The sequence below is a fragment of the Bubalus kerabau genome, chromosome 1 (genome assembly GCF_029407905.1).
Source record: "Bubalus kerabau isolate K-KA32 ecotype Philippines breed swamp buffalo chromosome 1, PCC_UOA_SB_1v2, whole genome shotgun sequence".
Taxonomy (NCBI): Eukaryota; Metazoa; Chordata; class Mammalia; order Artiodactyla; family Bovidae; genus Bubalus; species Bubalus kerabau.
The window spans coordinates 230,564,856-230,585,057 of NC_073624.1; the positions used below are offsets into that span (position 1 = coordinate 230,564,856).

Genomic DNA, 20,202 nt, shown 5'->3' on the forward strand with positions numbered 1-20,202 from the left:
GCAGTGTCTCTGCAGGACAAGAGCTTCTCGGCAGCTTGTTATTCATTCAGTCAATGCGCATTTATTGAGTAACTACTGAATGCCAGGCTCTCAGTACAGAGATATTGTCGTGAGTGAGACATGCATGGTGGCTCCTTTCCTGGAGCTAACATTGGAGTCGGGGAGGTAAGCATGCCACAGAGAATGAGACAAATGAGTATAAAATTACAGTGGTGGTGAGGATTATGAAAAAGAGGTGCCTGGGGCCAAAACTGCCTGAATAGGTTAGCCTCACCTCATTAGGTGTTCAGGGGTGGCTTCCTTGAGGTAACCTTTGAGTTGAGAACTGCAGGGAATGGGGAAGTGAACTCAGCAATAGGTGTGGAAAGGCTGATGGAGTGTAGCTGGCAGAGGGAGCTGCTGGTCTGAGGCCTGTGAATGCAGTGCAGTGCAGACGGGACTGGGCCGTCATCAGGGACCGCCCCATCACAGGCCTGACCACCCACGCGGAGAAGCTGTGTCTTTGCCCCAGGAGCCCTGGGAGCCATGGAAGCGTGAAGTGGAGAGTAGTGAGATCACTGGCTCGACTGGGTAGGCTGTGGATATCGGCCTCCAGACAAGAGCTGATGGGGCTTGAGGCAGGAATAACATGGGAGGGAGACCGTTTGCAGGAAAACTAGAGGATGAGATGAGGGTCTGCAGAGAGTTTGGAGAAGCAGTGTAGTCAACTCCCAGGTGTCTGACTTGTACGCTTGAATGGAAGGAACCCAACATGGAGAGAAAGATTTCAAAGACATGTTGAATGTGAAATGCCTGTGAAACATGCAAAATAAGGAGGGGGATAATCCAAGGACTATCAACAGAGGAATGGTTTGAAAATGAAGGAGGGCATAATTGTTCCCTCAGTGAACTGGCCTGACCACAGCCAGCTACGGGAGTGAAGGACCTGCAGTGTGACCCATGAGGAATGATAGTGAATACGCAACTGTCTGGGTGGAAAAGAGATGGCAGAGGGGCAGTGGAGGGACCACTATCTGCACATGTTAGGAGACAAAGGGAGTGGAGTGTTCCCTGGGGCCTGAGAGACTGAAGTGGGACCCATGCGAACCTGCTTTAGGAAGACCAGTGTCAGCTTCTGAATAAAAGCAGTGGGTCATCAAAGCTGTCCAAAACTCAGGTGGGCTACAGCAGAGTGGTGAGATCCCTGTCATCAGAGGTGTGTAAGCAAAAGCGGGCATGGTAGAGAAGGGATCCCAGCTTCCAGTAGAGAGCTAAGGTCTTTGCAAGCCCTGTCAGCCCTCAGTTCTTGGCTCTCCTCTGCTGCTAAGGCGAGCACAGGGTACACCCTCTACTTCCTCTTCCATGTGCCCAGGTGTCTGACTATTAGTGCAGCACTTCCTGCCCCGGAGAACTGCTTCACTGAGCCACCCACATGCCCTCCCCTACCACCAGCCCCTTCTCTGGATGAGGGCTACTGACTTGGACAAGGACCTCACACCCACGAGAGCCAGCCTAACCTGGTGATTCAAACCCAGCTGTGTGACCTTGGACAAACTTGATCTCCCCAAGTCTGTCTCCTTCAGTAAAATTAAGATAATAATAGGAAATAAAGTGCTAAACCTGGCCAGTGGAGGCATTAGCCCTCTACTCGCCTCTGTTTAGTGAGCGCCTACTCTGCGACAGAACTGTTCTCGATGTAGTTGGAAACAAACTGGAAGAGAAAAATCTCTGCACCTGTGAAAGTTACATTCTACGGGGAGAAGAGAGGCAGAGTGAACCTATACATGTGATAAATGAAACATGTTTATGCAGAAGATTTCCCAACAAGTGGCCTCCCTGGGAACAAGGGAGCCAGGCAGCGCATCCCAAACTGGCAGAGCGACGTCGATCCCACAGGGAGAGTGTGGCACACAGATAGCGACCCCTCAGGCAGGAGGCTGGGCTAGAGGAAGTGACGCTTTAAAATTCTGGGTGCTTATCCTCCCCAGAGCCCCGGACTGTGACTCTGGGCAGGTCACTTAGCCGTGAGACTTAGGCTAGGTACTCTAGGTACTGTAGTGAGCTGGAAAAGGTTCTGCCAGCCCTCCCCTCCCCAGGCATGCAGTGGGGGCATCAAGTAGGAAGTGAGTAAAATAACGAGAGAGAGAAAAGTGCTCTTAAGAAAGTGAAACAGGGCAGAGAATATCTTAGAGGACAGTGGTGACCGGGGAGGGCCTCTCCAAGAAGCCTGTGCTGCAGTTGAGGCCTGAGGGACAACAGGGACCTGGGCAGTCTTCCAAGAGGAGGTGACTGTGGGTGCCACAAGTCCTGAAGGAAGGAGGACCCTGGATGGTTCTGTGAAGTGTATATAGTGCCGGCACTTAGAGCTCTGTGACTCTTAGCTGCTGTTAGAAAATACTGTCCACCCTTCCTGAGTGTTTGGAGATGAATAAACTGTAAAAATACAATGAAATGAGTGAAGATGCACAACACGAAACTTTCTGCACTCTGTTTCATCACTGTTTAAAGTCTCTTTATACACTTTCCCTTTGGGGTCAGGGAGGATGTGGGAGGTCTTCCTTTTCAACTCTCCTAGGGTTGTCCTTGCCCCCTGGTTGAGCTTGCCAGTCACCCTTGTCCTGCAGAACTTCGGAGATTGGCCGGAAACGGAAGGCAGAGGAAGATGCGGCCTTACAGGCCAAGAGGAGCCGTGTGTCAGACCCTATCAGCAGCTCAGAGAGCTCGGAAGAGGAGGAGGAAGAGGAGGAGGCAGAAGCCAAAACCACCAAACCCAGTAAGAGCCCTGGGTGCTGAGAGGGCCCCCTTGTCCAAGCTGGGGGCTCAGTACAGTACCCTGCACCTCTCGGGGACAGGCTGTTGTATATTGGATTGTTCCAAGGGAGAGTCCACCTCCAGCTTCACCTTCCATGAGCCCTCGGAGGACCAGGTCCTTTTAAAGGGAAGGTTGTAAGAGCCCCACATACCTATTTCAGTCTTGATTTGAGCCCTTCCTTTGGGCCAGACATTGTGTCCCAGGTGCTAGGAATTCAGTGGTGAACAAAAACATTAATGGGCTCTTAGAGTCTAGAGGCATGTAGAGTCAGTCTCTCCAGTTCAGGAACTGCATTTTTTTTAAGCCTTCCAGATAATTCTGGTAAAACCAGAAAAGCAGCCCACATTTTCAGAAGAGCTGCTAGAGAGATTTCAGAGCCGACAGCCGGCGGGCCCCTCTTCTGTGTGCTCGGGCTGTTTCAGCAGTTGCCCGTCTGAAGTGAGCAGGTCTAGCACCTGCACGCTGTCCCAGGCACTCTGGTTCCGGTGCATTGGCAGGGGTCCCCCGTGAGGCCTTCACAGCCCCTCCTCCCCCCATTCTCCGGGTAGTTTGTGCTTTAACCAACAGTGGTCACAGCTCCATAGAAGAATTACCGTTCTTCTTTGCAGTATTGGTTTTTACTTACATAGAAGGTAACTTCTTAATTTTTAAATACATTTTCTAATTGTAAAAGAAATACAGGCTTCATTATATTCATTATAGAATATGTGAAAATGACTTTTGAGAGAGGTAGGGGAAAATTACCCATATTCTTGGCCACGTATAATTTGGCAAATTATTCTTCCATTTATTTTTCCTGAGCATGTTTTTTTCAAATATTGGCAATCATACTGAATATGTATTTTATACTTTGCTTAATCTTTGAAAATTATAATGCAAAACAAGTTCGCTGTGAACTCTACAAAAACATACAGAAGAGAAGTGGGAGGTTTCCTGTTCCCCTTGCCTGCTCCCTTTCCTCTCCCTAAATGCATCTCCTGGAAGGTAGCCTGACGATGCTGCCGACACTCCCTTTTGCATCTGCACTCAAACAGATAGACATCCATACAGGCCTACATCCATACCTACAAACTACTTGAAACAAAAGCTGTAAAACTGCCTACTGACTGGTTACTCAATATTAATGAATTTTTTAAGCTGTAATAATGGAATTACAATTATACTTTTTAAGAGTCCTCATTGAGAGAAACCTGCTGAAATATTGTTGGGCAACATGATACAATGTCTGGTGTATTCTTCAGAATAATACTCACTGGGGATGGATGAATGAGGGGCGCAGTTGAAATAAGATTGGCTACAAGTTGATAATGGTTGGGGCTGGGTGGCTTAGTCCTCTTCCTCGGTACTTATGAATGGGCCTAAAATGTTCCATAATTAAAAATCAAGAAAGGGCTTTCCTGGTGGCTCAGTGGTAGAGACTGCCTGCCAGTGCAAAAAGCATGGGTTCAGTCCCTGGTCCGGGAAGATGCCACATGCCACGGAGCAGCTAAGCTCATGCACCATGACTGTTGAACCTGTGCTCTAGAGCGTGTGCTTTGCAACAAGAGAAGCCCCCACAATGGGAAGCCCACATACCACAACCGGAGAGTAGCCCTGCTCTCTGCAGCTAGAGAAAAGCAACAAAGACCCAGCTCAGCCAATAAATTGGAAAAAAAAATGAAGAGAGATGGAATTAAATGTCAGGAAAAGAATTAGATCATGTCATTCCTCTCAACAGCATCGTATTTTTAACCTAATCAACGCTTGTTTTCTCTTGGCTTTATTTATTCATTTGTCTTTTGTCTTCCTTGCTGTGCTCGAGGCTTTCTCTAGTTGCGGTGAGGGGGTGGCTACTCTTGTTTGGTTGCACAGGTTTCTCACTGCAGAGCACAGGCTGTAGGGCACTGGCTCAGTAGTTGTGGTGCATAAGCCTAGGTGCTCTGTGGCATGTGGAATCGTCTCGGACCAGGGACTGAACCTGTGTCCCCAGCATTGGCAAGCGAATTCTTAATCACTGGACCGCCAGGGAAGCCCCCAACAGCATCTTCTTTATTTCACAGCATACATTAGAAATCTTTCCCTAACCTGAGCTCAAAGGAGACAGTATCCTGGTATCAAGGCAACAAGGATCTGGAAACCGACATCTAACAAGATTCCAGTTGTGTAGTTCAGCTCCCCACCCACTGGGAAATGGTTTAAATTCGAGCAGCTTTCTCTGTGGACCTGGGGCTGCATGACCTGCCCCTGTCTTGCTAAGTGGCGTTCGGGGCTGCACTGTGGCAGGTAGCCTGTGGGAATGGCACCCCTGGAGTTGTTTGGGCCTCCAGGGAAGTATGCAGTAGGTCTGGGAGCCAATCCCTTTTCCTCTGGGGCCCTCGGTATCTCGAGCCTCCAGGGAGTTGGGACCCCACTGGGGATGCAGTCAGCCGACTTTCATGTCGCCACTCTCCTCTCTTGCTCCTGGGGGATGTGGTTGAGCACCACTGAGCCCTTCCTCAGTCCAGGCTCAGCCTCAAATCTCACGCCAACACCAGGTACCCATACAAATTGAATTGTTATGTGAGCTGAAACCTTTCTTCTTCCCTGAGAAAAGGCTGGTCTGGCTTACCCAACGAGTATTTGTGTCTTGCAGCCCCGAGATTAGCAGCTACCAACTCCTCAGTCACAGGGACAGTTTCATCTTCAAATGTGAAAGAAAAAGCCAAGGTGAGTGGGACCATCTTCCAGGCTGTCACCCATGGGAGGTGAGGTGCCCTGTAGGACACGTTCCCTGGCATCAGAGAAGAATTGGGTTGTGGGTAATTGCCCAGCTTGGATTCAGATCTCAGTCACCAGCTGTGTGATCAGGGTGTGTTCCATGCACCTCTCCAGCCCTCAGGTTTTTGTCTGTAAGATGGTGATGGTGCCTACTGCTGTGAGCTGTTGGGCACCTTACATACCTGGGGTAGACGGCCCCTTTCCTCCGGTCCTGCATTCAGCTCTTCATTCAGCGAGTCATTACCAATACAGTTATGTTCCAAGTACTACGTGAGGCAGTGGAGACACCATAGCAAAAAAGACACTTGTGGCTTTGAAAGCTCGAGAAACATTTTCTAGACTGGAAACTACTTGGAAGGCAGAATATCATTTTCTGGTCATCCTCAAAGCAGTGTCTCAGACATGTAAAGGACTGTGTCCCTGATACTGACTGGAGCATTAGCAAAAAAAAAAACGTAGAAATAATCACAAGGCCATGATAACATCCACAATAAATTGCTACTTACCGCTTAGCAAAACTGCTGTGTCCTAAGAACTGTAATTCACCTCACACCTCTGCGAGGGGAGGTACCGTTTTCAGCCCCCCGTTGACTGGCCACAGGTTGGTGATGAAGCCATAACTTCAAAGATGAAGAAACAGAGGCTCAGGGAGGTCATGTGCCCAAGCTCACGGGTCTGGGAAGTGGCAGAGGTGGGAGCTGATGTGGTCTGTGCTCTTATCCACCTGACCATACCCAGTGGCTGTCACTCCTGTTCTCTGTAGGCAAAGACCACGAAAGCCAGTAAGACGGTAAACTCCACGACACACCCTGCCCCGGGAAAGGCAGTGGCCCACCTCCTCACTGGGAAGTCACCCCAGAAGACAACGGGGCCCTCAGCAAATGCTGTCTTGGTGTCAGAAACCGAGGAGGAGGGCAGCGTGTCAGCCCTCAGAACCGCCGCCACGCCTGGTGAGGAGCCCCAACCTCTAGGGCCAGGCCCTAGGGCGGGCTGGGGAGGCAGACCTGGGCACTGCTTTGTCAGGCCCCTGGGACATTCTGGAATTCAGGCGGTTGTCTCCATGACAGCGAGGACCCCCGCCTCAGGCCACTTTCCCCTCCCCTGGGTGAGAGAATGTGCTGCAGGGACACCTCAGGCTTTGCTGAGGGAGTGTGAGCAGCCAGGGTGGGGTTGGAGTGTTTTCTGGTTTATTGCTCTCAGGTGGGGGCCAGCGCCTTCCACAGAGGCTTAGACGCTAAGCCGAGAGGCCTGGGTTTGCCTCTGTATTGCATGTAAAATAGGCATTTGCTCTGCCTGCTGCCCTGTGATGGGTAAGGAGGTTTTCTAAGCCCCCAGGTGCTGGCGCTTGTGTGTTAGGACCTATTGTTACACCTCTTACCAGCCCCTCAGCTGTGCAGGAGCAGAGTTGGGGGGAGTGTGGTATGCCCCTCAGCTGTTCGTCTTCCATGGGGGGAGGGGGCAGTACTCATACCTGGCCCTGAGTAATTGGCATGGAGGGTGCCAACAGGAGGCAGGCGGGTCTATAAAGGGTTGGCCCTCAGTCCCCGCCTTGTTTATCCCTCAGGAATGGCATCCGCCGACCAGGCTGACGGCTCCAGTGAGGATACCACCAGCTCGAGTGATGAGACAGACTTGGAGGTAATTGCCACCCACCCTCAGAGTGGCCTTCTGCAAACCTCTAACCCTCCCGGGGCCTGGCCAGAGGCCTCACCTCCCAGTGGTACCGGTGTCACCTCTCCCCGTTCAGTGGGTGTTTTGGGGTGACCAGGAGCTGGAAGGCTGAGCCTGGGCAGGTTGGGAGCCAGATTTTCACTGTGCTCTGGGCAGGAAGAGGGCCTGGAGTTGGTGGGGAGAGACACCATCCTACCTGTGAGGTGGGGGCAGACTTTCTGGGAGAGGCGGCACGGGACCAGGGCCTGATGCACAGGGGGCTCCACTGGGTGGGCATGTCGGGGCATGAGTGTTTGAGCAGGAAAAGCTGCACAAGCAAAGGCCATGGGGTCAGGAGTGTGGCTGTCTGGGGTCAGGCTGCTGAGGAGGTTCTGGGTCTCAGCACTGCCTGAGGAAGTCCGTGGCCTTGTCTCTTTTGTGAACTGTGGCCTGGAGTCCCTGCAGGTTATTCCTTAGCGTACACCTTCCAAGTGGCAGGCAGGTTCCTGCTACCGTGGGGGAGTGAAAGAGACCCTCAGAAATTTAACTGCAGTGGTGATGGTTGGTATGAACGGAAAACGCAGAAAGCCATGAGGGGCAGTAACCAGGGGTGCGATGCGGGCAGAGGGACAGCATGGCAGGGATGGACACACAGCAGATTTGGTGCTTTTCAGGAACAGTAATCCACAGTTTCATGAATGAAGGGGAAAGTGATGTAAGATGAAGTCCAAGGGAGGCAGGGGCCAGATCAGTGCCTGACCATGAGGACCACTGAGAGAAGTTTGGGTTTTGTCCTGGGGGCTGTGGGAAGCCATTACAGGGTTGCAGGCACACAGGTGAGATGGCCTGACTTATGGTTCCAAAACATCGCTGGTTGTGGCCTGGGTTGGAGGACAGTGCTTCATAAATGCAGTGAGATGGTTGAGGGGGCTGTTGGAGTGATGCTGGCAGGAGATGCTGAAGGCTGGCACCAGGGCACCCAGCAGAGAGATGGGGAGAGAGAACGATAGGATTCGGGGATCAAATTGACCTGGTACCCATGGCGCTTCCTACCTTCCCTTCCCACCTTAGCCAGTAACCCCTGAAGATGCAGCCCTAACTGCGGGCTGCTTCTCACATTCCATCCCACCTTTGGGCCCCAGCTACAGCCAGCTATAAAGGTACCCTGGGCTTCCATCTCCAGGCTCTGTCAAGGGAAGGGGCACACACCTGGCCCTGGAAGCCAGCAGCCAAACACACAGCTTCAGTGGACCAGAGCCCAGAGAGGGAGGGAGTGTGCCTCAGGAATCTCAGCAGGCTGGTGCCAAGACTAGAGCTCAGGGCCTGGCCTCTTGGCCCTTGTGGTAGCCACCATGATCAGACACTGTTAATATTTGGAGGGGTAGACAAGTATGAGCTGTCCTGCTTGCGAGAGGCTGCCCCTCCACTGAGCCCTGTGTGCCAGGTGGTAGAGGAGGTTTGTGGTTGAGCGCTCTGTCCCTTACTATCAGCATTAGTGGTTTAACCTCTCTGAACCTTTTGTCTTTTTCTGGAAAATGGGTCTAAAGGTGGTATCTTAGGGAGTTGTTTGGGAACGAGATGACATTAAGACAGAGCGTTACAGACTATGAAGCATCTTACACTCCTCAGTGGTAGACAGGGTTATTCTCTGATCCCATGCTCTTGTTCCAGGCGAAAGCGGCAGTAAAACCACTGCAGGTCAGAGCCTCAGCCACTGCAGTCAAGGAGTCTCCGAGAAAAAGTGCAGCCCCAACTCCAGGGAAGGCAGGGGTTGTGACACCCCAAGTCAAAGGCGGTGCTGTGACCCCAGCCAGCAGGGCCAAGAAGCCAGAAGAGGTCTCAGAGAGCAGCGAGGAGTCCGACGAGAGTGAGGAGGAGGCCCCTGCAGGGACACCCAGACAGGTGAGGCACAAGGGAGGCCTGCTTCTCCGGTTCCGGGCAGCTGTGTAAAGAGCACCTCCGCTGCCAAAGGACACTGGCCCTGGAGTTTGAGGAGAGGGAGGCGGGGCTCTGGGAGGTGAAGGGCAAGGTCACCTGACTCTGCTTCAGCTGCTTCTGGAAATTGCCCTTCCTGCCCAAAGGGAAGAACCCCGCCCACCACCCCCTTCCCCTCAGTTCCCCTGTCTAGTAAACAGGCTGCTCTCTTTGTCCCAGCTGGTCCTGCTGTGAAGGAACTTGAGAAGTTTTAGTTACCTGGCCCTCCGGCTTCTCAGGCCAAATCATGGCTTGTTAGCAAACAGAAATCCAGCTCTATTCCATCTGCTAGGACCTCCTTCTTGCATGGGTGGCCAGAGCTGCAGCTAGGCATGTCCTAAGGGAAAACCAGAGGCACTGGGAAACTGTTGGAATCAGAGAGCAGCAAGGATGAGGGGTCAGACTGGTGGTAAAAGGCCCTTAGAGCCCTGAGCCTGCCCAGGTGAGGAGCCTATCCACCCTGGCCATCACGGAAAACTAGTATAAGGAACTGGTATCTTACCTGGTACCCAGGGGATGAGGCATTGGTGGTCAGGTGAGATGGACAGCGGGTATGAGGGCCCCAGGAATGAGGAGATATGGCCATCTGGCTGGTCAGTCACACTGGCTGGAGTGTCAGTCAAAGCAGGGAGTGGGGAGAGAAGCAAGGGGTCTCATGAGCCTCACTAAGGGCTCAGGCTTTATTCTTAAGACATCACAAGAGAGTTTTCAGAAAGAAATGAACAAACCATGCTTTCTCTTTTACCAGGTGAAGGCTTTGGAGAAAACCGTCCCAATCAGAGTTGCTCCTAGTCCTGCCAAGGGGACCCCTGGGAAAGGGGCCACCCCAGCACCCCCTGGGAAGGCAGGGCCCTTAGGGAAGCCAGAGGAGGACTCGGAGAGCAGCAGCGAGGAGTCAGACAGCGAGGAGGAGACACAAGCTGTCAAGACCCCAGTGCAGGTGGGACCTGGAGAGAGGGCCCCGGAGCTGGCACCCACCCCAGGAGGTCTTCTGAGGGCTGATTCGCCCACTCCACGTGCCCCAGCCACATACAGGGCCACATGGAGTCTGTGGTGTCTTTGACCCCATCTGCTCTCCTGTTTCCTCGAGTCCACCGTCTGTGCTCTCTCCCCTAATTCTGTTTCTCTCTCTCCAGGCAAAGCCCTCTGGGAAGATCCCCCAGGTTAAAGCTGCCTCCGCACCATACATCCAGGTGTTTTTCCCTAAGAAAGGGTCCCCTCCAACACCCCCTGGCAAGGCAGGGCCTGCAGCCACCCAAGCCCAGCCCAGGAAGCAGGAGGAGGAGGAGAGCAGCAGCAGCAGCAGCGAGGAATCAGACAGCGAGGGCGAGGTGCCCACGGCCATGCGGCAGACTACAAGCCTGGCTCAGGTGAGGCTGGAGGATGCCCAGCCCAGCCCTGGGAGTCGCCTGCAGAGACCCTGTGGGCCTCTTGTCCTCTGTTCCAGAACTTCTGTTTGCCCTCCTCCCCTCCTGTCTTACCTCACACGTTCCCTGCTAAGCCTCCTGTCCTGTCCTTTGTCACTCCCAGGCAAAGCCCTTGGAGAAAAACTCTCAGGTCAGAGTTGCCTCAGCCACGGGTGCAGGACCCTCGGCAAAGGGCACGGTCCCAGCGCTCCCTCAGAAGGCAAGGTCTGTGGCCGCCCAGGACGGGAAGCAGGAGGACTCAGAGAGCAGCAGTGAGGAGGAGTCGGACAGCGAGGAGGAGATGCAGAAGGCAGGGACCTCAGCCCAGGTGAGTCCTCTGCCTGTGAGGTTTGTCTCTCCTGCTGAGTGCCGGAAGCCCCCTCCCCTTCCCCCACCTCCACTCCCTGGACTGGGTGACCCTCTCCATCTCTGTGTCTCACTGTAGGCACAGTCCTCTGGGAAAGCCCTCCAGGTCAGACCTGCCTCCGGTCCCACCAAGGGGCCCCCTCAGAAGGCCGGGCCTGCAACCACCCCGGTCAAAGTTGAAAGGGCCGAGGAAGACTCGGAGAGCAGTGAGGAGGAATCAGACAGTGAGGACGAAGCTCCTATAGCCAAGACTCCAGCCCAGGTAGGGTCTCGGGAGGGGCGGCTGCACGGCCTGACTCTTAACTGCCCCCGCCGACCAGTCAGCTCTACGGGGCTCTGTGGGGAAGGATGGCTGTCGGGGCTCTGTGGGGAAGGATGGCTGTGAGCTCCAGCCCTGAGCACATGGGGGCTCTGAGTCCAAGATCCTTCTCGAGCTTCTGAATTATGTGTCCCCTCAGGCAAAATCAGCTGTGAAAACTTCTCAGATCAAGGCCTCCCCAAGGAAGGGCACCCCCATTACACCCACATCTGCCAGGGTCCCCCCAGTGCAAGTCGGCACACCAGCCCCCCGGACAGCAGCAGCAGTGAGTATGCCCACCTGCGCATCATCCCCAGCCATAGTCAGGCACACCCAGAAGCCAGAGAAGGACTCTTCAAGCAGCGAGGAGTCCGAGAGCGAGGAGGAGACAGCTCCTGCTGCAGCAGGGGGACAGGTGAGACCAAGTTCATTTGGCTGGGTCAGGGCCGGCCCTCATTGGTCCTTTGGCCCCTGTGATAGTCCTCTCTTCTGTGTCATTCCAGTTGAAGTCTGTAGGGAAGACCCTCCCAGTGAAAGCTGCCTCACCACCCACCAAGCCCTCAGGAAAAGGGACCACCCCAGGGCCCCCTGGGAAGGCAGGACCTGCAGTGGCACAGGTCAAGGCTGAGGTGCAGGAAGACTCAGAGAGCAGTGAGGAGTCGGACAGTGAGGAAGCGGCTGCAACTCCCGCACAGGTGAGGCCTGGGACGGGGCTGAGGGTGGGCTGGGGCTGCCTTTGCCCCTGGTATGCAGAAGCCTGAGCGGCACCCTCAGCTCAGCCTCATTCCGCACTTTCCACTCATCTCCTCTGCCTATAAGAACTGCAGGGTCAAGCTCCAGGGTCTCCTTCATCGCCTTTTGAGCTCCCACTGAGATTTCTTTTTACACCAGCTCTGTTGAGTACTCCGTCTGCCAGGTCCATCCTGTCTGGGGTTCCTTAGGCCCTGGCTGTCATAGTTCCCAGCCTAGATGGGGGACATGGATGTGTACACAGATTGTATCAGCATGTATGACAGGGTTGAGATGGAGGGTGTGTACCTAGGCCCCAGAGCATGGCAGACGATGGTATCTAGGGCCTTTTCAGGAGAGAAGATCTCTTGGATGAAGTGGCACCTAAACTGTGGGCGAAAGAGTTGGCCAGGTGACGTGGAGTTTTCCAGACAGAGAAACCAGCCTGTGTGGAAGCCAGGAGAGTGCCTGGCTTTTTGAGTTCCCCAAGCAGAGCATTCTGGTGGGCTCACTAGGGAAGACCATGTGAATGGCAAGTGGTGGGAAGTTTGGAGCTGGGCTGCCTGGGTTCAAGTCCTAGCTCCGCATCCTAGCAAGTGCTATAATCCATCAGGGCCTCTGTTTATTCCTCTGTAAATTGGAAATCCACCTGCACAGAGTTGAATTTGATGAGCTCTTACCTGTCACATCCAGCCAAGGGGCTTGCACACAGCAAGTTCTCATCCATTTCCCTTGAGGGAGCAGACTCAAGAGTTGTCTTCCAGACTGGGAAAGTGGGGAGAAGTGAAGATAGCTCACTCCCTGCTCACTCACCCACCCACCGTTTATTATTTTTAATTGTCTCTCTTTTTTTCACTAACAAATTAGTCATTTCTTGTTTCCCTGTGCCAGAGTACACATTTCTGTGAATGTTTTTTGTCTTGCTGTCACTGTTATCTTGTGGGACCCAAGGTCCTGTAATTCCTTTACTGAACTTTTAAGCTATTCTTGGCCTTCGCAGAGTCTCAGCTCAATAGGCTCCTATTCTGTTTTTCCAAGCTACAGACACATTTGACTAGTGCCTTAAAAGTTTCAATGTGCTGATCACTTAAGCACATCACTTAAGTCTTTGCATTTGAGCCTTCCACCTGTCCCATGAGACAGTGTTCATTTGCTTTGGTTTCTGGATAAGGAAATGAGAGCGTAGTGGAGTTGTTTGGTAATTTGATCCAGCCCCACCAGCCCCTGACTCCAAAGCCTTTCCCACTTCCTTCTACTAAGGTTTTGGTTTTTTTTGGCTAAGATGCATTGTGGGGTTTTAGTTCCCCAACCAGGGATCAAACTCATGCAGTTGGAGTGGAAGTGCAGTGTCTTAAGCACTGGATTGCTAGGGAAGTCCCCTTCTGCTACATCTTTACCGCAACTTTTCCAGCCACAGCCATAGTCATATTTTGGGGCATTGTATTCTCTTGGGTTGACAAAAAGAGCAGCCAGTCCCTCTCCAGGGGCCTAGCCTTATAGCCTGGTGCTCTTTCAGACGAAACTGTCTTTCCTAACTTCAGGAGGTCTGACGAGCCTCTGCGAAAACAAGCAGGACTGATAAAAGGAGTCTTACTGGCCAACTTCTTTTCCTCACCTTCATCCAAGGGATGAGGGTAATAACTGCCTCTGTTGCGAGGTTGTTATGAGGATTAAATGAGATAGTACTTGTTTGGCCTCACCCTCAGTGCTGTACATATTAACTGGTTTCTAATCGTGTTTTCAGCATTGCTGAGGTCAGAAATTGATCTGCTCAGAGATACGCAGCCAGCTGAAAGTAAACCGTCCACTGAGGAAACTGAAGTTCAAAACAAACAAATTACCAGTCAGAGGATGGGTTCTGGAAAACCAAATGTGCCAAAGACTCAGAAAGGAGATGATTCATAATTTAAATGCCATGAATAGAAAGATAGCCCTGGTGTGAGAAAGGCAGGGGAGAGATGTTCAGTGTTTGATGAATGGCCAGATAAGTGGTGTGGTGCCTTCTGGGCCTGAATCTGTGAGGTATATGATCTTATGTCCTGTGACATTGTTATACTTGCTTATCAGTTCTAGTGACTTTTGTAGATTCCTTAGGATTTTCTATATACAGATCATGCCTTCAAATTAAGGACAGTTTTACTTTTTCCTTTCTAATTTAGGTAGCTTTTATTTCTTTTTGTTGCCTTATTGGACTGGCTAGAACCTCCAGGAAAAGGTTGAATAGTAGTGGTGAGAGCAGACATCCTTGTCTTAATTTTAATCTTAAAAGTAAAGCATTCTGTTGTGTGATGTTAACTGTAAGTTTTTCATAGATGCTTCTTATCAGATTGAGGAAGTTTCCTTCTATTTCTAAGCTGTTGAGAGTTCTTATCATGAATTGGAGTTAGATTTTTGTCAAGTGCTTTTTCTTTATGAAAGTGTTTTTTTTTCTTTTGTTAATATGTATGACATTAGTTGTTTTGGGGGTATTAAATCAATCTTTCATTCTTGGAATAAATCCATCTTGGTCAGAGTGCATTCTCCTTTTTATTTGTTGCTGAGTTTGGTTTGCGAATTATTTGTGAGGATTTTTGTGTTTTGTGTTCACAAAGAATATTGGTCTGTAGTTTCCTTTGCCTGGCTTTGGTATTGTGTGATCCTGCCTCATAAAACCTATTTTCTCAGAGTTTGTGTTGCACTGGTATTATTTCTTTTCTTAACACAATTCAAATTTATAAGTAAAGCCATCTGGCCCTAGCCTTTTTGTGTATGTGGGTGAAGATTTTTAATGACTCAGTCAGTTTCTCTAATTGATGTTGGTGTATTCGAATTAGTTTATATTTTGTACCTTTTAATACCCTGTGCACAGTTAATAATTTGTGCCATTCTAGAAACTTGTCCATTTTCATCTCAGTTGTATAGCTGATTAGCTTAAATTTGTTCATAATATTCCTCTATATCCTTTTAATATCCATAGGAATAATTTTTGGTAATTTGTGTCTTCCGTCCTATTACTTGGTCACTTTAACTAAAGAATTACAAATTTCATTCTTTTCAAAGGAATAACTATTGGCTTCATTGATTTTTTTTTCTCTTATTTTCCTGTTTTCTATTTCATTAATTTCCAGTGATCTTTATTATTTCTTCCCTTACTTTGAGTTGATATGCTCTTCCTTTTCTAGCCTTTTAAGATGGAATCTTAGATTTTTTTTTTAATTTTAGATTTTTCTTTCTAATTTAAGCATTTAACACAATAAATTTCCCTCTGAGGACTGTATTAGCTTTGTCCCATGAATTTTAAAGTACTGTCTTTTTAATTTTATTCTTTGAGCCATGGATTATTAAGAAGTGGGTTGGGACTTCCCTGTTGGTCAAATGGCTGAGACTCTACACTCCCATTGCAGGGGGCTTGGGTTCAATCCCTGGTCAAGGAACTAAATCCTCCTTGCTGCAGCTGAGGTACAGTGCAGACAAGTAAATATCTTAAAAGAGAAGTGTGTTGAGGGACTTCCCTGGCAGTCCAGTGGTTAAAACTGTGTGCTTCCACTGCAGGGAGGCTGGTTCAATCCCAGGTTAAGGAACTAAGATCTCACATGTTATGCAGCGTGGCCACGCACCAGAAAAAAAAAGGGTGGGCTGATTTCTAAATGTATGGAATTAATACAGATTTGTTTTTTGTTGATTTTTAGTTTAATTCTGTTGTGGCTATAGAATATATTTTGTGTGATTTCAGTCCTTTTAAACTTACTGACTAGGGCAACTTAGACATGGTGTCTTTTGTTTTTGTAAGTCTATGTCAAAGATGTTACTCCCCTCTGATAATTTGAGTTCTGTGCTGATTAGCCCCTTTCTTCATCACACATAGGCTATGCTTTAGTCTGGTTTCTTTGTTCGATTCATGAATGTTAATTTCACTTGGTCTTATATAAATGAGGGAAGCCAAGTTATGGGGCATATCTCTGCTCAGATGACATCTCTGAATGAGATGGGCCTTGAGATGCTGCCAGATCCCTCATCCTATTTCACATTAGCAAGGTTTCCTTTCACACTCTTATTAAGGATTTTGTTCTTTGTTGCTCTTGAGTTTCTGGTCTGTATTTGCTGGAGACACTGATAAACTTTTAGGGGATTCCTTGGACATCAGTTAAGGTTAGGTTAAGCTGAAGAAACCTCAGACAACAGTGGTTTTCCTTTTTGTTCTGCCATCCTGAGTACCTGGCTTCTACCTGATAGACTAAGATGGCTGCTTGAGCTCCAGCTATTGCCTCAGTATTCCAGGCAGCAGGAAGGAAGAAGACACATCTCCTACATGTGTAAGAAAGTCAAATGTATGCTTGACTTAGATTCATTAGCTAATCACGTGGCCACCTAGCTGAAAGGGAGCCTGGGAAACCTTTGTTCAGGGTAGTCTTATGCTTAGCTAACTCGAAGAAAAAGTGCTCACAACAGTAATGCGTTGGAGTGCTTATTGTGTGCCAGCACTGTGTTAAGCACTGTGATCTCTCCCATTTCATCCTCACCCTTCCTCATTCCCATTTTACAGAGGAAGAAAGTGAGGTCCAGTGACGTCAAATGATTTGCCCAGGTTCAAACAGGTGTTGTTGGAGGAATCAGAATCCAGACTCTGGCATCTGACTCCAGAATCGGCATTCTTGGCTAACTGCTTATGTCCTTTATGTAATTAATTCCCTTTTCTTCTTCCAGCTGAAGACTTCAGTGAAAACCCCTCAGACCAAAGCCAACTCTTCTGCCACCAGAGAGGCTTCAGCCAAAGCAGCAGCACCAGCTCCTGGAAAGGGGGGCCTTGCTGTTGCTCAAGCCAAAGTGGGGTCCCCAGCCAAGGCAAGTAGGACCAGAGCCAAAAGAGGTGCTGGGGTGGAATGGAGGGGAGGACCAAGCAATGGCCCTAGCCTAGACAAGGGTCCTGCACAGGTGGGAGTGACCTCCCCAGAACTGTGCCCTGGGTGAGGTTTCACCTAAAGGGAACCGTGCTTTCCTCTTCCTTCCTCAGTACCATTCCCTCCTCCCAATTCAGGTAAAACCACCAGCGAGAACCCCCCAGAGTAGCGCCGTCTCTGGGAGGGGCCAGGTGTCTGTGCCGGCTGTGGGGAAGGCAGTGGCTGCAGCAGCCCAGGCCCAGCCGGGGCTTGTCAAGGGCTCGCAGGAGGACTCCGAGAGCAGTGAGGAGGAGTCGGACAGTGAGGGAGAGGCACCTCCTCAGGTGAGGCCCCGGGGGTCGGAGAGCAGCCCCATGCTTGTCCTCTGGACCAGGAGCCACCCACAGCACAGTTGCACGTGCCCCAGCCGTCTCCTAACCCTCCTTTCCTGATCCTGTTTCTTTCTCTTCAGGCGAAGCCCTCAGGAAAGACCCCCCAGGTCAGAACTGCCTCAGCCCCCACCAAGGCGTCCCCCAAGAAAGGGGCTGCCCCGGTACCCCGTGGGAAGGCAGGACCCCCAGCCACCCAGGCCAGGAGGCAGGAGGAGGACTCGGAGAGCAGTAGCGAGGAGGAGTCGGACAGTGACGGGGACGTGCCAGCCGCTGCACCTCCAGCCCAGGTGAGGCCTCACGAGGAAGCAGCTGTGGTGCCGGGCCTCCAAGCCTCCGCCACCTACTCCCACATCAAAACTTGGGCTCGGGGCCAGGTGAAGAAGCAAGACCAGATTTAGGCTCTGCCTCCAGGGACCTTTCCCCCAGCTGCTGTCCCCCATGTTTCCTTGGGTAAAGCCTCCTGCAAATAACCCCCGCCCTGCACCAAACCAGGGCCTCCCCAGTAAAAGGTGGCTTTGGTACTCCCATATCTGCCAAGGCCTCCACAACGCACATGGTCCCACCAGCCCAGTGGGAGGCCAGGCCAGGCCCTCAAGGATGTCCCAGTCAGAGAACCAGGAGGGGGCTTTGATGTGGTGTAGGTACCATGAGGCCCTGGGGGGTGGGAGGAAGCCAAATCTCTCACCCCATCATCCTGTAGGCAATGGGGCCTGGGGCCTCCTGTTGGTATGTGTATCTCTAAGGGAGAGTTCTTCTAGCTCAGTGTGAAGCCTAGAGAGTGGGGAGAGAGAAGGAATGAGGACCCAACTTTTATCTGGATGATTTTTCCTCTGTCTGTTTGTAGGAGTGGCTACAACCTGTAGTTCAGGGTGACAGACTCCAGGACTCACAGGGCCCAGACATGTGATGGAAATGACTTGAGTGGTGCAGACCTAGTGGAGGTGATAGATGGCAGCTGACATGAAGCCTTGGTGTCAGGAGGGACCGAGGGAGTGGTCGCAACAAGGGCAAACTAGAAAGATGGTCACTCTTGGCTCCAGCCAGTTGTGACCTAATGGACATGTGTGGCTAGATCTTCCATTCCTTAAGGGAAGCTGGCAATCCCTGCTCCAGGCTGAGCTCTATCCCTCCTAGATATATGTTTTCTTCACAAGTAAACAAGCACCAAGAGGTGTAAGTGCTCATAGCACTAACCTCTCTGCCTTTGGTGTAGCAGATCAACTACTGAGCATGCTGTCTTGTTGATAGAGATGAAGGCATGAAAGACGTTGGCCCTGCCCTCAAGGAACTTGTAGTCTGTAGGGTGAGACAAGGTGACGGGGTTACTGGAGCATGTTCCTGATGGAGCTGGGAAAATGAGTGTCTGAGAGGGTGGATGAGATGATTGAGCTGAGCTTGGAGGAAGACCTGGGGTTCGCTAGACACTAAAGTGGAGAGAGGCTCCCCAGGGAGGAGATGGGAGCGTGTAGAAGGGAGAGGGGTTTTGAAGTCAGGTGGGCTCAGCAAAGGCCAGCTGTCCTGCAGGCAGCAGTCACTTCTAGTGACTACCAATAAAATCTATGGGAGCCTAAATGCCAGAATGAGACACAAGGGTCCTAGCCATGTTTTGGACCGTGATGCTTTTTGTAAAGTTTTAATCAGGTTATTCTATCAGTCAGGACATCTTAATCTGCAGGAGAAAACAAGAGCTACTTCACAAGAGCTCAGATGGTTCTTAAGGGGGTTGGTCATCTCAGGGCATGAAGTTTCATGGTAGGGCTCCTGTGAAGGTGGTCCCTTCAGCTCAGCATCATTGGTGACTCAGATTTCTTCTCTCTCCATGCCTCGTCTGCCTCTTTGTCACAGCAGGGCTGCAGCATCTCCTAAAGAGAAAATCCCCCAGTTGACTTCCCCTCCACTTAGCTCCTTGACCAGATCTAAGGCATGTGTTCTACCTGTCCTCTGCCATCCCCTCCCCCTGCAAGAAAAAAAAAAAAAAGCCACTCACTGATGAGGGGCCTGCAGTTCCCGAGATTGGCTGAGACAAAGGGCCACCCTCTCCAAAGCCTGTGGTGGGGGCCGCTAGAACAGAGACAGGGTTGTGTTAGCAAGGAAGACACGGGGACTTGGCTGTTGCGGTGTGCACTGTAGTTGACCGAGTGAAAAATTGGGAAGTGCACCCCCAAATCAGGATCTTCTAGCTTTTCTTGAGAGATTGGAGGCTCCAGGGACTTCCCTGGTGGTCCAGTGGCTAAGACTCTGCGCTCCCAGTGCTGGGGCCTGGATTCAACCTGTGGTCAGGGAACTAGATCCCACATGCAGCAACTAAGACCCAATATAGCCAAATAAATAATGGATCAATTCTGTGCGTGTTAAGTCGCTCAGTTATGTCCGACTCTTTGCAACGCTATGGACTGTAGCCCACCAGGCTCCTCTGTCCATGGGATTCTCCAGGCAAGGATACTGGAGTGGTCTCCATGCCCTCCTCCAACGGACCTTCCCGACCCAAGGATCAAACCCACGTCTCTTAACTCTCCTGCATTGGCAGGTGGGTTCAAGAAGCTGGAGGCCCCAGCAGTGTGGGTCCTGCTTTTCTGAGTAGTAAAAATTGGACCTTCACACCAATAGGGAGGCACAGAGCTGCCCTCTGCCCTGGCCTGGGCTCCGCTCCGCCACCAGCACCTTTCAGTTTAGTCCCTGCTCTAGATCCTCCTCTGCTCCTGACTGCCATCACCAGCCAGCCCCCCTCGTTTATTCTTGGGCTGGCAGTAGAGGATAACAGCTGGTTGAACTGCTCTCGGCCGGCTCCTGCTTTTAGCTGGGGATGTGACAGCCAGATGTGAGCTGTGCTGGGGCCTCTGGCTCACCCCTGCTACCTTGTCCTGGGCGGCTGTCACCTCTCATTCAGATGCCTTGCCAGCAGCACGCCTGCCCTCGGGTTTTAGTAGTGCCTGACTCACACATCCCTTTCACGGTTGGAGTCAGCTCTGGAGGAAGGATCGGCAGCGTGCAGGCCTGTGTTCCC

General features: G+C 51.2%; 1 protein-coding gene across 2 annotated transcripts in view; it reads left to right on the forward strand.

Annotated features, from left to right (window-relative positions):
- TCOF1 (treacle ribosome biogenesis factor 1) overlaps positions 1 to 20,202 on the forward strand; it is a 38,208-nt gene that overhangs the window by 2,763 nt on the left and 15,243 nt on the right. For both annotated transcript variants that reach the window (XM_055558577.1, XM_055558584.1), the window contains exons 3-16: positions 2,604 to 2,752; positions 5,403 to 5,476; positions 6,291 to 6,477; positions 7,092 to 7,165; positions 8,849 to 9,079; positions 9,900 to 10,091; positions 10,288 to 10,521; positions 10,682 to 10,885; positions 11,003 to 11,185; positions 11,382 to 11,636; positions 11,725 to 11,916; positions 16,634 to 16,771; positions 16,965 to 17,150; positions 17,279 to 17,485. In XM_055558577.1, coding sequence (XP_055414552.1) covers positions 2,604 to 2,752; positions 5,403 to 5,476; positions 6,291 to 6,477; positions 7,092 to 7,165; positions 8,849 to 9,079; positions 9,900 to 10,091; positions 10,288 to 10,521; positions 10,682 to 10,885; positions 11,003 to 11,185; positions 11,382 to 11,636; positions 11,725 to 11,916; positions 16,634 to 16,771; positions 16,965 to 17,150; positions 17,279 to 17,485 — 2,506 coding nt within the window. The remainder of the gene's footprint in view (positions 1 to 2,603; positions 2,753 to 5,402; positions 5,477 to 6,290; positions 6,478 to 7,091; positions 7,166 to 8,848; positions 9,080 to 9,899; positions 10,092 to 10,287; positions 10,522 to 10,681; positions 10,886 to 11,002; positions 11,186 to 11,381; positions 11,637 to 11,724; positions 11,917 to 16,633; positions 16,772 to 16,964; positions 17,151 to 17,278; positions 17,486 to 20,202) is intronic.